Raw genomic sequence first — 15,635 nt, 5'->3', positions numbered from 1 at the left:
AATATGGAATTGTCTTCAAACAGCTGAAGCATTGTCATCTTGAAAAGGGGATTTGTCTCCTTTTGTGTCCCCGTGGATTGAACCTATGTGTGGAATTTTTAGGGAGACTGATTTCAGTTCTGTTTAAGTAAGAACTATCCTACCACTCAGATCTGCTCAGAGAGGGAGTCAGCTGTCTGGAAGAGAGTGCAGGGGTCCATATAAGTTTTAAAATATGGGTTGGAAAATCTCTTGGGTGTGTGTAGTGGATTCAGATTCTGGGTAGAGAATCATGTTGTAAGTGGGCTATAAGGACCTGTCCCATTCTGAGTTACTTACTAGGAAATAAGGAAATAATCAGACAGTCAATACAGGGTGAGAAAGGAGAGCTACAGCTGATAGAAAGGGAGACATCAATGGTTCAGTACATCTCTCCTACCCATTAGAGTACTACATAGTTGACATTTTCTCTACCAGGGACATTGATGAAAATGTTGGATCTTGTTCCGTAAGAGGTCATTCTGCGGAATTGAGGAATTTTTGGCATGGTCACAGAGCCTGAACAGTTCTGTTTCTTTTATTGTCTGGGGACGTGGTGTGATGCTAAATCTGAGTGTCCAGGTTGTGGGCTTAGGTAGGAGCAACAGCTTGTCAACTGATTGGGTTTCCTTTCTATTACATTTCACAATTCTCTCTTACTGTTGTTACATTGAACTGCACTTCAGCAACAGTAGGATTTAGGGCTGAAAATCCTTTCTTGTTTAGAATGTTTGGATTTATTTTCTCAGTTTCTATTTTTGTCTTTATTAAAGAAAAATGTTTCATGAACATTCTCAGCACTGGAATTTGATAAAGGAAGAAAGCTGAAATTGACTGTCTTTTTTTTCAACCAGGATCCCTAGTTTCTGGGAAGGGATATGGTAAAGTGGGTAAGAGTATGAATTTTTTATGTCATACCTGGATTTGATTCTCAGTTCTACCATTCATCGCCTTTCTCACTTTAGACAAGTGGCCTGAGTTCCATGGGTCTCCATTTGTAAAGAGATAATGTTCCTCCTAGGTTCAACATGGGTATAAATGAGATAACATTCATAAAAAGTATTTAGTACTTGGTAAGAGCTCAGTAAATGGTAGGTACTTCATTTTTGTGCTAGTGGTAGAGACTTACTTTAGTTAACAGGGGTCATCTTGGATGGACATTGAGTTGATGTGCTAGGAGTGCAGAGTATGTGCTTCCTTGTTAGGGTGTAATTCTGCAAATAATACATAACATGTCTGAGTGGAGGATTAATTCTACAGTTCTTCAAAAGGAAAGAAATCAACCAAGTAAAGCAGAAAGGTTTAAAGGAGTAATACAGACTCCTCAATCTTTATTTCCTTCTCCTGTCCTTTTTGAAGAGTGGTTTCAGGTGGAAGTATGTAGATTTGGGATTTGGGATCTTCTGCATCAAGATATGCATCAAGTGGTTGCGGTCATTGTGAAGTGAGAAAAGAGAAGGATTGAAGAATCTTAAGTGGCACAGATAGGGAGTTCACAGGGAGGAAGTTAAGGAAAATGATGGAGGAGTTGTCAGTTTAGTATAGTGGAGGGCACATTGAACCTGAACTTGGCACATCTGGGTTCTTTTAGTCTCGCTTTAACCATTAATGGTTATGTTCCTCTAGGCATATCACTTCCCTGTTGAACAGACTAGACTTGATCTCTAAGGCTCCTTGAATACCTGAGTTTCTCTATTCAAAATCAAATGGAAATAAGAACAGGTGAATTGAGGTAATGTAATGTCGCTGAAAACAGGAATTTCAAGAAGAAACAATGTCAGATGTCAAGAAATGAAGGAGGATGAGAACTGGGAAAAAAGATAGGGTGCCCAGGAGGCCAGTTGGTTTAGATCAGAGGGACAGAGAATACCTGCATGTGAGATTCCTGTGGAACAGCATATAGCAGGAATCATTCCAAGTCCTCTCAACTGACTTTGTAGATAACATAGATGTTCATGACACTACTGATACATTAGAAAAAATGTCATGTGCTTTCATCATTGGCCTATAAATTAAACATTGAGAATTTCTTCAATTCAAGGTTGAAGGGACTTTTGAAGTAGTCCAATGCTGGGTAAGACAGCTAAATCTTGTTTCTCTTTAGAATTTTAATTGCAGTTCTCACTTGAAGTATTTTATTTGTTTTTGTAGACAGATTGTTTCATAATGGATGGAGGTGATGAAGGTAACCTTGTTATCAAAAAGAGGTTTGTGTCTGAGGCAGAACTAGATGAACGACGCAAAAGGAGGCAAGAAGAATGGGAGAAAGTTCGAAAACCTGAAGATCCAGAAGGTATATAAGTTTATAGTTTGGCATTCAACACAATGAATGATCTTTAACCCTCACAATAGCCCCGCAAAGTAGGTATTAATGTCCTCACTTCAGAGTGTAGGACCAGAGGCTCAGAGGGAGGGTTCAAGGATCCTACATAAGGCCTCCATGGCCAGGAGTAGAAACTGACCCTTGCCCTTCCCACTCTTCTAGGAGATTCTGTTAGTCTGTTTCATCTGTACAGGGAGATCAAGATCTGAACAGTTGAGAATGCTGCAGCTGTGTTTGGACTGGCCCCTCATCCCATTAACTGTCTCAGACTGTGGGCCCTATTACCATTGATAGTTGGTTTTGAGAACTGCTGGCCGCTCTCTGAAGTCCAAAAGGAAAAACTGGAATTTGTACTATTTTTGTTAACCATGTGGAGACTTGACTTTATTTTTAAAATCCTTTGTGATTCCAAAATAATATGAAAGAATTCTAAAGTATTAATCTTGTTTCCCCCTCCCTTTCTCTCTCCCTTTTCTCCTCACTTCCTCTTCCTTTCAGAATGTCCAGAGGAGGTTTATGACCCTCGGTCTCTATTTGAAAGGCTACAGGAGCAGAAAGACAGGAAGCAGCAGGAGTATGAGGAGCAGTTCAGATTCAGTAAGCTTCAGAAACAGTCCAAAGGACTCAGCAGGGGCCTTTTGATGCACTTTTGCCTCATGTAACACTTTTTCTAACTAGCCATGGAATTGTCTTGATTATCTAGTCTCTAGATGCCCATCTTGAAGAAAAAAGACAGCTTTCTGCCTTTTAGACCACAGTGAACATTTTTGTTTAAAGCTCAAGATACCCATTTAAATTTTATTCTAATATCTAGTAATGGGGAAAATGCCTTGATTTTGTGCCATGTTATCTACCCAAAAGCCATGGTGTTTACAAATTCTTTCTTCTAATCCCCTGAAGGATTTGCTTTCATTAAAAAAAGAAAAAGGAAAAACCTTATTTGACTGTATTTTCCCTTTAGCCTGCTAAGCGTTCTTTGTTTAATTATTTCCTCAGAAAACATGGTAAGAGGCTTAGATGAAGATGAGACCAATTTCCTTGATGAGGTTTCCCGGCAGCAGGAACTAATAGAAAAGCAGCGAAGAGAAGAAGAAATGAAAGAACTGAAGGAATACAGGATATCCTTTGTATTTTGAGAGAAATCTGTAAGGTGTCAGTTTTCTCATCACATCTGTGGATTTTAGTTTTTCATAAATAGAATGAGGGTATTCTACCTGGTGATCTCTAAGTTCCTTTCAACCCTGATATTCCTCTGAGTCTGAATAACTGACAATGATTATGGAGTTATGTTGTGCAAGAGTCTGTTGCAATCCAAAGTCGAGATCCTTTAGTTTTAACTACAGGCCTGAGTCCTAATAGTCATTACCAGGGTATTCTTGCTTTGTGGGATTAGACTGTTTAACAGATGAGTGATGCAGTAAACCTCATCCAGGGGTGAAGCTGGCTTCTAAGTTTTAAAAGCAAACGTTTAGCAACTCTCCTTTGTTCTTAAGTAAGACCTTCTTTATAGATACAAACTGGTCTATCCCCATAGAGTGGTAGAGAAAGCAACAAAGTTGATTTTTTCTTGGCTCAATACTGCTTTTTTGGCAGCCACTTGAATGTCTTAATAGGCATCCCAAATGTAACTTGGCCAAATCAGAATTCTCCATCTCATGCGTCACTACCCTACTCCTCTTCACACTGCCCTCCCCAACAGATCTCTTCTTTCTTTGGTCATCCCAGTCTCAATAATGGTATTCCTTTATTGGTTTCCTCAGTGCCTCCAGATAGGCTCTCAATATATATGTGAATAAATTAATGGATGGCTCAAAGGAGAAGTTAATAAAGCCACTTGAGTTTTTTTCCTCCTACAAGAAAGCTTATTTGGTTATTTCAGGCTTATATGCTGAACTGCCTCATTGTGTGATTGAACAGGCTTTACCTCTAAGATTGGTATTAGTACTCTGCTGCATGCGTGTGCAAGGTGGCATTTTTTTGCAGGGAGTGTGGTGTAGTTTCCATTAAAGAGTTACATAGGAGAAAACGTGGACAGTTCCCAGGAATTTGGTTTAAATCAAGGTGACTGATGGTAATTGAGATAAGGTGGCAGCATGGTGCTACAAAACCTGCCAAAGACCTGGCTTCAGTTCCAGAAGTCAGGAGTTGCTGGAAAGTCACACTTCTGCCCCAACTGTAGAACTGAGACGATTCTTGTGAAATTTCACTCCCTGACTCTCATCCCAGGTGACCCCAGAGTAATACACAGCAATGTGTGCAGAGATGGGCAGATAATATGTATTGCATTATTTTAAGCACAAGGCTTTTTCCTCTAAGGAAATACATTAATTACACTTCTTATTTGAATTATGTCTTGTTTTAAATGCTTAATTTGGCAGGCAAGCAAATAAGAGTGTCTCCCAAAGCAGCTTCCTGGAGAGTAGTGTTGGTGTGGTAGGAGTGTGAGAGGCCCTTCCGTTTTCAACTCGAAGGGAAGAATGAACAGGGCAGCAGTGAGGCAGAAGAAATGTTTTGTTCTGGTAACATTATAGTGCAACACTGAAGACGCTCCAGGGGTATTGGCCTTTCTTGGAAATGTATAAGTTCTGTCTAGAAAAACTGAAGAAAAAAGCAAGCTTTCCAACCTGCTGATGTTTGATGCACCCACCAGTCCCAAGCATGCATGTAGCCAGAGATGCACAGAGATAGGTACTGAAGGATTAGACCTTTGTTTATTGAAGCTCCAAACCAGAAGCTGGTTCATGGCTTTATTTGATTGTTATATATGATAAACATTTTATAATGTGATACTTGTGAATATAAATAAGCCTGGATTTGTGCCATTTAAATAATAGCGCTCTTGTTTCCTTCAGGTTAGATCAGTTTTTAGCAATATTATGTGGGTTAAAATGTGATTTTAAAAAAATGCCCCATTTGATGAATTCCTTGAAGTTTTGGAGGTGTGTTTGTGTATTTAAAGCATTTTTACGGGGAGAGGGATTTAAGGGGGGAATTGCTTATACTTTGGTTATGGATCAAAAAGAATAATATTACCACCCCATCCCTCCAAAAAAGGAAAAGGTTGGGGGCTTTTCTTCAGTTTAAAAGAAATAAAAAGTTAAGTGTTGGCTTTTGTCTGTGCCCTGGTAAAAATATACGTGTGCTTTTGTTGTGTAAGTTTTTCCATTTTTGTTTTATTTTTCAGTATTTAATATTAATTTTCTTTAAGAAATTCTATCCATAATGGGGTTGCAGGTAAAAATGGAAACATTTATGGTTTTTGGCATTCTGTACTTGAAAGATGACATCGCTGCTTATTTCATTTTTATTCTAAAAAAATGCACATATTACTGGTTTCCATGATGACCTTAAAAACATTAAGTTGTTGAAACTCAAGAGTAGTATTGAGCATTATGCACAGTCCCCACTGAATATTGCGAATATTTAAGGTAACTCGTGCCCATAAGAACAGAATTAGTGCCTGAAGAGTGATCAGAATTAGAATTTCCTTATTTCTGGTACCCAGTTTTCTCCATTGTTCAAAGCACAGAAATGAATAGCTTAGACAATGTGTCCCCACCCCCACCCTTTGGGCCAGTAATACATGCTGCTTAGATTTCTTGGGCACTAGATGTCACTGTTGTTCCACTGTGGGACTACTGCATCTTAAATAAGGAATTGCACACGTCCAAACACCTATTACCTGTCTGTCATGGGAGAGGGCATGATGCCTAAGGAGGGGAGGGGGCTGGAGTAGTGAACCAAAGAAAGTGACAAACCTCAAGAGGCCAGAGATGGACATCAAGCAAGAAAAAATTATGTTACAGGTTATCCTTTTGAAAACTTTTTGGTTCCTGTGTTGTATATGCATGAGAGTTTCTCATTAGAATCGCCTTGAAAGAATGTTTAAAACAGGTTCCTAGGTCACTGGAGGTCCTCATTTCTGTAGTTTGGGACAGGGGAGGGACTCTGTTTTTTAATGAGACTTAATGTGGTTCTGATGTTTTGCCCCAGCAGAGTAAAAGTTAGTCATCATGTTTAAGATTGAATGCCACTAATAGTCATAGGACACTGCTAAATTTACCCTTAGGTGGGAAAACACAAATATTTTTATATTTTCAAGGAAACCACTTTTTTTTGTCTGTTGCATTTTTTCCTTCAGATCTTTGTTTTCCCCAGCAAGCATGATATTGGCCTTATCTTTGGTCATAGGCTTTCTAGCCATACTCAGATTTTCACTGAGAATCAGAAGGAAAAAGTTTGCTTCTCTGTATTATTTTTGACTTGATTTGCCATCTTCCTCCATGTCACCTTCATTTCTCTTTAAATCAGCTGCATTTGACTATCAGAATAAAGAGGAGAGGGCATTTCTTAAGTAAGTAGGCCAAACATTATATGGCAGAGCTGAAGTGCTAGTGGATTGTATTTGTCTTCCTCCTGACTATTTTCCTGCTGTAGCTTTTTAAATTTAGTTTGAAACTCTTAACCTGTAACTCACAGTAATCTCAACAAGGTTGGACTTTCTTCAGAAAACAAGAAGGAAGTAGAAAAGAAAGTGGCTGTGAAACCTGTAGAAACCAAGAACAAGTTCTCCCAGGCCAAGCTGTTGGCAGGAGCTGTGAAGCATAAGAGGTCAGTCAGCGCTCACTCAATTTAAATCTCCCTCTGATCATGTACTCTGAAGTGCCACTTGCAATTGCAGCCAGAGCGAAAGGTTACCTAAGGATGTCTTGGTAAAGTTCCTTTGGTACCCTTACCACTGTCACCTTCCACCTGTGATGTCTTCTGTAGCCTTTGACCCTTGTCTCTCGGGTAGTCCATTCATCATAATAGCTGCTCTTCACTGGGCACCTGTCATTTTCTATGCATTGTGTTACATGCTTTCCATGCATGATCTCATTTATTCCTCTCAACAAGTCTATGAAATACAAGTTATTATAATCCCTGTTTTACAGATGAAGATACCAAGAATTTGGGGGGTTGAGAATCTTTATCCAAGGTCACAAGGTAATAGGAGAGGTAGGGTTCAATATTTGAGCCTCTGTGTTTTAGTCAAATGAGGTGGCAAGTCCTGTGGCAGGATTTGTAATAAGAGCGGGGAGAAGGAAACACATAACTCAGCCTGGGAGTGTTGGGGGGTGGTAATGCGTGTTCTCTTGGGAAAGCTGGGGGGATTAGAAGGAAGAATGTTGATTAGGGTGGACCACTCGGGCTTGGACAGGCAGACAGAGAAGAGAACATCCCAGGCAGGGGAACTACTGCAAAGGCATCGTGGCCTATGTGAATGAACCTGGCAGCTGTGACAGGGTTCCAGACCTGGGTGGGGCTCTGCTTGATTGACGTGGGGTGGCAGCACTGACTAAGAGGTTTTGAGAAGTTCTTTGTTATGTTTGCTCCTCCCTTTCCCACTCCTGAAATGGCACCAAAGTGATTAAATCTGGTCATTTCAATTTGACCAACTGCACCGTGGGCAAAATGGTGTTAAGTTTAAGTGCAGTCTATTAGGAAAATCAATGTGGTATATTGGCCACCAGCCACGTTTTGAAGGGAGTACATCGATGCAGTCCTGTGGCTTGGCTTACCATCCATCTTACACAGATGTGTCTAGGAACATTTCTTACATGGGAAAATGCAGTCATGGTATAGCAGCAGAGGGGAGGAGTATCAGAAGCCTAAAAAGGGCCAGATAACCTGAGCCATGAATTGTTCCTTTCAGGTTTTCAACATAAGCTTTCATACCTGGCCCAGTGTCTTTCAGTATTTAGACCTGGGTCAGTTTTACTGCTCTGTGCCAGGAAAGGGCTGTCTAGGTGGGCAGTTAGTTACCTCTCAGCCACGTCTTACTGCTGGCAGAATGGATGTTATAACTATCTCCCCTGCTTAGCTCTTAAATCACTTTTTATTAGATCATCATTTATTGTTGTTCTGTGTAGCAAGGTGATAAATTAGTCTCCTTGGGCAGGAGTTTCCTAATCTACCGAGCCCTGATTTATTTAGAATCATCTGGGAGTTTGATAATACTGTGGATTCCAGGCCTTACACTAATTCTGGTTCAGTAAGTTTGGAATGAGATCTACGAGTCTTAATTGTTAAAGCTCCATGGATGATTTTGATGCTTGGTGTGTGTGTTATGAAGCATAATAATAAAACAAGCACCCATGAACCTACCACCCTAACTTAAGACCTAGAACATTATCAACAATATTGAGTCTGCCTCTATGCTCCTCTCCATTCCATCCTCATACTATTTCCCCAAGTTTGGTTTATCACTCTTACACCTTTTGTTACTTTTAGGAAAAGCTTTGTAAAGTTAAAGTTTTTTGTATGTGTTTTTCTTTACATTTTTGGTAAAAGTTTCTTTTTTGCTACTTACATAGGTATCCATAAACAATATGATGGCTTGCTTGTTTTTGAACTTCATAAAAATAATTGCATTATATATACAGCCGTCTGTGAATTTGGTTTCTTGCTCAAATTGTTTCCGTGATTGAAACAGTTTTTTGTGTGTGCCTGTGTGTACAGTTATAACTCATTCATTTTCATTGCTATATAATAATGTGTTATATGAGTTACCAAATTTGTCCATTCTCCTATGGATGAATGTTTGCATATGACAGATGGTTGCTCATAGGTCAAGGACATGCTTTGTTACATATGTCCATATGTGTCTTTTGAGTTGTGCTATCCAATATGGTAGTCCTGGATACTGTGGCAGTCTAATTGAAATAAATTAAATTTAATTAATTAAGATTAATTGAGATTTAAAATCCGGTTCCTTAGCCATAGTAGTCACATTTCATGTGTCAAATAACTACATTTGGCTAGTTGCTGCCCTACTGGACAGGTATGGTATAGCAATTTTATAAAATAGTATCTCCTTGTGGTTTTAATTTGCCTTTTCCTGTTAATGAATGTAGTTGACATTTCATATGTTAATTTGCCGTTAATGTATTCTACTATGTAAAAGCACTATTCATTTATTTTGCCATTTTCTGTTATTTGTATTTTTATTATTGATTCATAAGTTTAAAAAAAATAATAGTCCTGATACTATTTTTCCCCAGTTTATAGCTTATCTTTTTACTTTAATTAATTAATTTTAAGGTGGTCAATTTTTTAAAACAGATATTATTGACATAGGCTAGTTTTAGGTATGCAACATAATGAATTGATAGATGTAAATATTGTGAAATGGTCACCACAGTAAGTTTAGTTAGCATCCGTCACCACACATAGTTACAATTTTCTTGAGGTGAGAAAGTCTGAGATCTACTCTCTTAGCAACTTTCAGATATACAGTTCAGTATTATTAACTATAGTTACTATGTTGCACATTACATCCCAGGACTTAACCTATTTTATAACAAGACGTTTTGAAGGTAGTCAATTTTAAAGTGGTCAAATAGGTCAATACTTTCTTTTATGGTTACAGTATTTTATATTTTGTTTAAGAAATTCTTCCTATCCTGAGATCACAAGATAGTTTTTCTTCTAGAACTTTTAGTTTTGTTTTTCAACTGTTAGTCCTTTATCTATCTGGAATTGATTTTCATGAAGGGTATGATTTGTAGGAATCCATTTGAACTTTTTCTTCAAATGAAAAGCCAATTTTCTAGCAACATTTACTAAATATTTCTGCTTTTCTCCACTGATCTTCAGTGTCACCTCTGTCTTACAAGTTCCTATATACAGGTTTGTTTGGGGGTTCTTTTTTCCGTTCCTTGAATCTGCTGGACCAGTACCACCCTATATAATTATTGTAAGTTTGTAATAAATTGTGGTATCTGATAGGGCAGATCCCTTACATTCTTCTCAGGTGTGCCTTGCCTATTTTTGGCCACTTTGTTCTTCCATATAAATTCTAGATTTAGTTTATGTTCTTTAAAAGTCTTTATTGGGATTTTTATTGGACTGTTACTAACTTGCTTGATTTATTTATGGAGCAAACAGATCCTTAAAGATGTGAGTTTTTCCACCCGTGGCATGTATCTACATTTCTTTGTTTGCTTTAATATCATTCAATAAAGTCTTACAGTTTTTTGTTTTGTTTTGTTCTTGTTTTTTAAAAGTTTGTATACATTTTTTTGTTAGATTTATTCTTATGGATTGTATTTTTTTGTTGCTGGTATGTGAAGTACATTCATTTTAGAATATTTACATCCAGTGACCCAGCTTTTATTAACTTTAATAATAACTTTAATAACTTATTAATTATCGAATTCCTTTGACATTTCTCTATAGAGAGTCACCATCTGTGAATAATGACAGTTTTATTCTCTTTCTTATACCTTTTAATTCCTTTTTCTTATCTTACTGCATTGGTTAGGGCCACCAATAAAATGTTAGGTAGAAATAAATACTCTGTACATCCTTGCTTTATCTCTAATTGTAAACATATTTACAACTTGTTCATCATTAAGAATAGTATTTATTATTTTTGTTTTTTCAGATAATCTTGTAGCAGGTTAAGGAAGACTGTTCCTAGTTTGATAGAGGTTTTTTGTGGCCATAAATTGTAAAACTTTGTCAATATTTTTCGCTTTTAATAAAGTTTTTCTTCTTTACTCTTATTATAATGAACAAATGAAACTTACAGATTTTTCTAATATATTCTGTGATAAACCCAGATGGCAATGATGTATTCTTTTTAAAATTCTGCTGGTTTGCCAATAACTTTGTTTGGATTGTTGTGTCTATATTCATGAGGGAGACTCGCCTATATTTTTTCCCCCACTTAATCTGGTTTTGATATAAAGTTTAAACGTAGCTTCATAGAATACTTTAGGGGACTGTTCCTTCTCTTTCTGTTCTCTGGAGGAATATGTATAAGATGGTATTGTTCTGTTTTGCAAAAATTTGGTAGAGCTCCTCTATGAAATAATTTTTGTCCCTTTTTTTAATGTGTGATTATAACACAAATAAGTTTCTCCACATCTTTTTGAGTCAGTTTTACTTGGTAACATTTTGTGGGAATTTGTCCATTTTGTCTTGTTTCAAATGGGTTAGTGAAAGTTGTCAGTATTCTTAAAAAAATTTTTTTTTATTGAAGTATAGTTGATAATATAATCTTATACTAGTTTCAAGTATACAGTGGCTTAACAGTTATCCATATTGTTAAGTCCTCACCCCAACTAGTGCAGCTACTATCTGTGAACACAGAAAGATGTTACAGAATCATTGGCTATATTCTTCATGCTGTACTACCATCCTGGTGACCAACTTATATTATGACTGAGAATTTTTGTGCCCCTTTGTCCCCTTCACCCTCCCGCTCATCCCAACCTCTCCCGCATGATAACCACCAGTCACTTTTCAGTGTCTGTGAGTCTATTGCTATTTTCTTCATTCTATTTTGTTTTGTTTCTATATTCCACAAATAAGTGAAATCTGACTTTCTCCACCTGACTTATTTCACTTATATAATACCCTCTAAGAGGTACATCCATGCTGCAAATGAAAGGATTTCTTTTTTTTTTTTTTTTTTGTTTATGTGTGAATAATACCCCATTTTGTGTATGTACCACATTGTCTTAATCCATTCATCTATTGATGGGCAATTTGGTTGTTTTGATATCTTGGGTATTGTAAATAATGAGACAATAAACAGGGGTGCATGTATCTTTTCAAATCAGGGATTTTGTTTTCTTCAGGTAAATTCCTAGAATTGGAATTACTGGGTCATACGATATTTCTAATTTCAGTTTTTTGAGGAACTTCATACTGCTTTCCACAGTGGCTGCGCCGATTTACATTCCCACCAACAGTGTAGGAGGGTTCCCATTTCTCCACATTCTCACCAACACTTGTTATTTCTTGTCCTTGGATAGTGACCATTCTAACTGATGTGAGGTGATACCTCATTGTGTTTTTGATTCGCATTTCCCTGATATTAACTATGTAGAGCATCTTTTCATGTGCTTGTTGGCCATCTGTATTCTTTGGAAAAATGTCTGTTCAGGTCCTCCATCCATTTTTTAATCAGATTATTTGTTTTTTTGGTGTTGACTCATGAGTTCTTTATATATTTTGGATGTTAACCCCTTACTGGATAAATCATTTACCAATATATTCTCCCATAATATAGGTTGCCTTTATGTTCTGCTGATAGTGTCCTTTACTGTACAGAAGTCTTTTGGTTTAATGTAGTCCCACTTGCTCATTTTCTGTTGTGCTTCCTTTGCCTAAGGAGATGTATCCAAGAAAAAAGTGCTCATGCTTATATTCAAGAGATTTTGCTGATGTTTTCTTCTAAGTGTTTTATGGTTCATGTCTTAGATTTAGATCTTTGATCCATTTTGAGTTTATTCCCTGATGTATTCTTCATTGTTTTGATTTTTGGTGTATCTGTAATTGTGGCCTTTTCATCCCAAATATTGGTAAATTACTTTTATTCTTATTTTGACTAGTTTCATGAGAGATACTCTCTGTTTTATTAGTCTTTTCAAGGAATCTTTTGAATTTACTTCTCCCTACTTTTTCTCTTCCATTAATTTCTGTTCTTTAATATCTCCTACCTTCTTCCTTTGGAATATTCTTTACTTTCTTCAAGTTTATTCTCTTATATTTCTGTTATAAATGACTATCAGATACCTAGCTAATTAATTTTCAGCCTTGTACAGTTACGGGCATCTACAGCGAATTTTTCCTTGACTTGCATTGTTTACAATTTTGTATTTCTGACTAATTATTTTTAAATATCATGATTTCTTTTTTGATTCATGAATTAGAAACATTTTTAAAAATTGCCAAACATATTTAGGTATGTTAACCATATTCCATTGGTTCTAAGATGAACCTTTCCCCACAACACACACATTTTAACACCTTATAGTTATTGATGTCTTAGAGTCTATGAAATATAATAATTATCTTTTGTTAATTGATTTTGACCTAATTACATAGCCATTTATATGGACTGATTCTTTAGAAATTCCTTTAGGCTTGCTTTGTGACCTAATCCTGAGGTTAATTGTGTGTGTCTCAAAGGTGCTTAAGGAAAATCTGTGTTTTTCTTGTTGTTTGTTTGGAGTTCTATGTAGATACAACAAACAAACTTGTTGATTGTGTTGTTTAAATCTGCTGAGTCTTTACATACTTGTCTTCTTGCTCTGTCAGTATTTGAGAGGAATATTCCTAAATCTTCCATTCTAGTGATGATGTCTCAGTTCTTCAGAGTTCTGTTGATTATATATTTTTTAACTTCCTTATTCAAAGCATACTTGTTCAGAACTGTTATTTCTTCAGAGTGAATACACCTCCTTTATAAGGCTTTTGGTCTTAAAGTCTGTTTTCCTAACACTAATATAGGTACCCCAGCCTTCTGTGTGTTGATATTTGCCTTAGATCTTAGAATTTTTAGCTACAATCACTGTCTTTCTTCCTTACATACTGTTACTATCTAGGACTTCAGTATGCTAATGTTTAACATCACAAATTTGATCTGCTTTTTTTATTACAGAAATATTTCTTTAGATTTGTATTTCTATTTGTCAGTTTCTTTGTTCTCCATTCCTTCCTTGTGGGATTAAGGCCTTCTGTTTGGAGTTATTTCCTTCCTCGTCAAAGTAAATTTATTCTTTTGACTGCCCTAAGTTGTTTATTAAGTAAAAATTTTACAAATATTACTTATAATAGCGGTGATGGTGGACTTGAGAGTATTTGCCTTCTCCAAGCTGCGCAGCGAGAGAACATTCTTTAGACATTTTTTTAGTGAAGGTCTTTGGGTGACTTTGAGAATCTCTAGCATAACATGAAAAATATTTCCTTCAATCTTTAATAATGAAACTAAATTTTTGTCACTTGTAAACATGTCCAGATACTGTTGAAATCTCTCTGTAGTTCTACCCAAGATGAATGGTAATGACAGCAATTTGAATCTGAAGTTTTAAATGATGCTTGAAGTCATATTGCTTCACCTCTTGAATTGACTAGGGGTTTAAGCTGTCTTTATAGCAGTAATATAACTGGAAGAAGATTAAAAACCTGAAATGAAGACCTTTCATTTCACTTCATTCCAGCTCCTTGCAGTTCCCTAAGACCCATAGAAATGGTTGTTAGAGCTCCTATTCCCAAAGTTCTGATCCCCAAAATTGGACATAGCTCAAATCACCATGTTTTTTGTTTACAGCTCAGAGAGTGGTGGCAACAGTGTGAAAAGACTGAAATCAGACCCTGACCCAGATGACAAGAATCAAGGTGGGTGGCAGCTCTCATTTCGTTCTTTACCTACAATGCATGTGAATCATAGGAAGGGGCTGGAGTGCATTGCATCTATGAAGCAATACATAGATATCTAAGCAAACCTGCCTAAACTTAATTGGCCAAATAATTTTTTTTTAAATTTTGTTATCGTTAATCTACAATTACATGAAGAACATTATGTTTACTAGGCTCCCCCCTTCACCAAGTCCCCCCCACACACACCCCATTACAGTCACTGTCCATCAGCATAGTAAGATGCTATAGAATCACTACTTGTCTTCACTGTGTTGCACAGCCCTCCCCATGCCCCCACCTACATGCTAATTATACATGCTAATTGTAATACCCTCTTTCTTTTTCCCCACCCTTATCCCTTCCTTCCCACCCATCCTCCCCAGTCCCTTTCCCTTTAGTAACTGTCAGTCCATCCTTGGGTTCTGTGATTTTGCTGCTGTTTTGTTCCTTCAGTTTTTCTTTATTCTTATACTCCACATATGAGTGAAATCATTTGATACTTGTCTTTCTCCGCCTGGCTTATTTCACTGAGCATAATACCCTCTAGCTCCATCCATGTTGTTGCAAATGGTAGGATTTGTTTTCTTCTTATGGCTGAATAATATTCCATTGTGTATTTGTACCACATCTTCTTTATCCATTCATCTATTGATGGACATTTAGGTTGCTTCCATTTCCTGGCTATTGTAAATAGTGCTGCCATAAACACAGGGGTGCATCTGTCTTTTTCAAACTGGGCTGCTGCATTCTTAGGGTAAATTCCTAGAAGTGGAATTCCTGGGTCAAATGGGATGTCTATTTTGAGCTTTTTGAGGAACCTCCATACTGCTTTCCACAATGGTTGAACTAATTTACATTCCCACCAGCAGTGTGGGAGGGTTCCCCTTTCTCTACAACCTCACCAACATGTGTTGTTTGTCTTTTGAATGGTGGTGATCCTTACTGGTGGGAGGTGATATCTCATTGTGGTTTTAATTTGCATTTCTCTGATGACTAGCCATGTGGAGCATCTTTTCATGTGTCTGTTGGCCATCTGAATTTCTTCTTTGGAGAAGTGTCTGTTCAGCTCCTCTGCCCATTTTTTAATTGGATTATTTGC

At 37.0% G+C, this 15,635-nt stretch overlaps 1 protein-coding gene across 1 annotated transcript in view; it reads left to right on the top strand.

Annotated features, from left to right (window-relative positions):
- Positions 1-15,635, top strand: part of PSME3IP1 (proteasome activator subunit 3 interacting protein 1) — a 35,919-nt gene that overhangs the window by 8,733 nt on the left and 11,551 nt on the right. Inside the window, exons 3-7 of the mRNA XM_073225878.1 lie at positions 2,170-2,311; positions 2,840-2,938; positions 3,338-3,460; positions 6,820-6,952; positions 14,448-14,515. Coding sequence (XP_073081979.1) covers positions 2,185-2,311; positions 2,840-2,938; positions 3,338-3,460; positions 6,820-6,952; positions 14,448-14,515 — 550 coding nt within the window. The 5' untranslated portion in view covers positions 2,170-2,184. The remainder of the gene's footprint in view (positions 1-2,169; positions 2,312-2,839; positions 2,939-3,337; positions 3,461-6,819; positions 6,953-14,447; positions 14,516-15,635) is intronic.

Source organism: Manis javanica, chromosome 17 (genome assembly GCF_040802235.1).
Source record: "Manis javanica isolate MJ-LG chromosome 17, MJ_LKY, whole genome shotgun sequence".
NCBI classification, from domain to species: Eukaryota; Metazoa; Chordata; class Mammalia; order Pholidota; family Manidae; genus Manis; species Manis javanica.
Note: the sequence above shows the minus strand (reverse complement) of the source record. Positions and strands in the feature narration are given on the sequence as shown.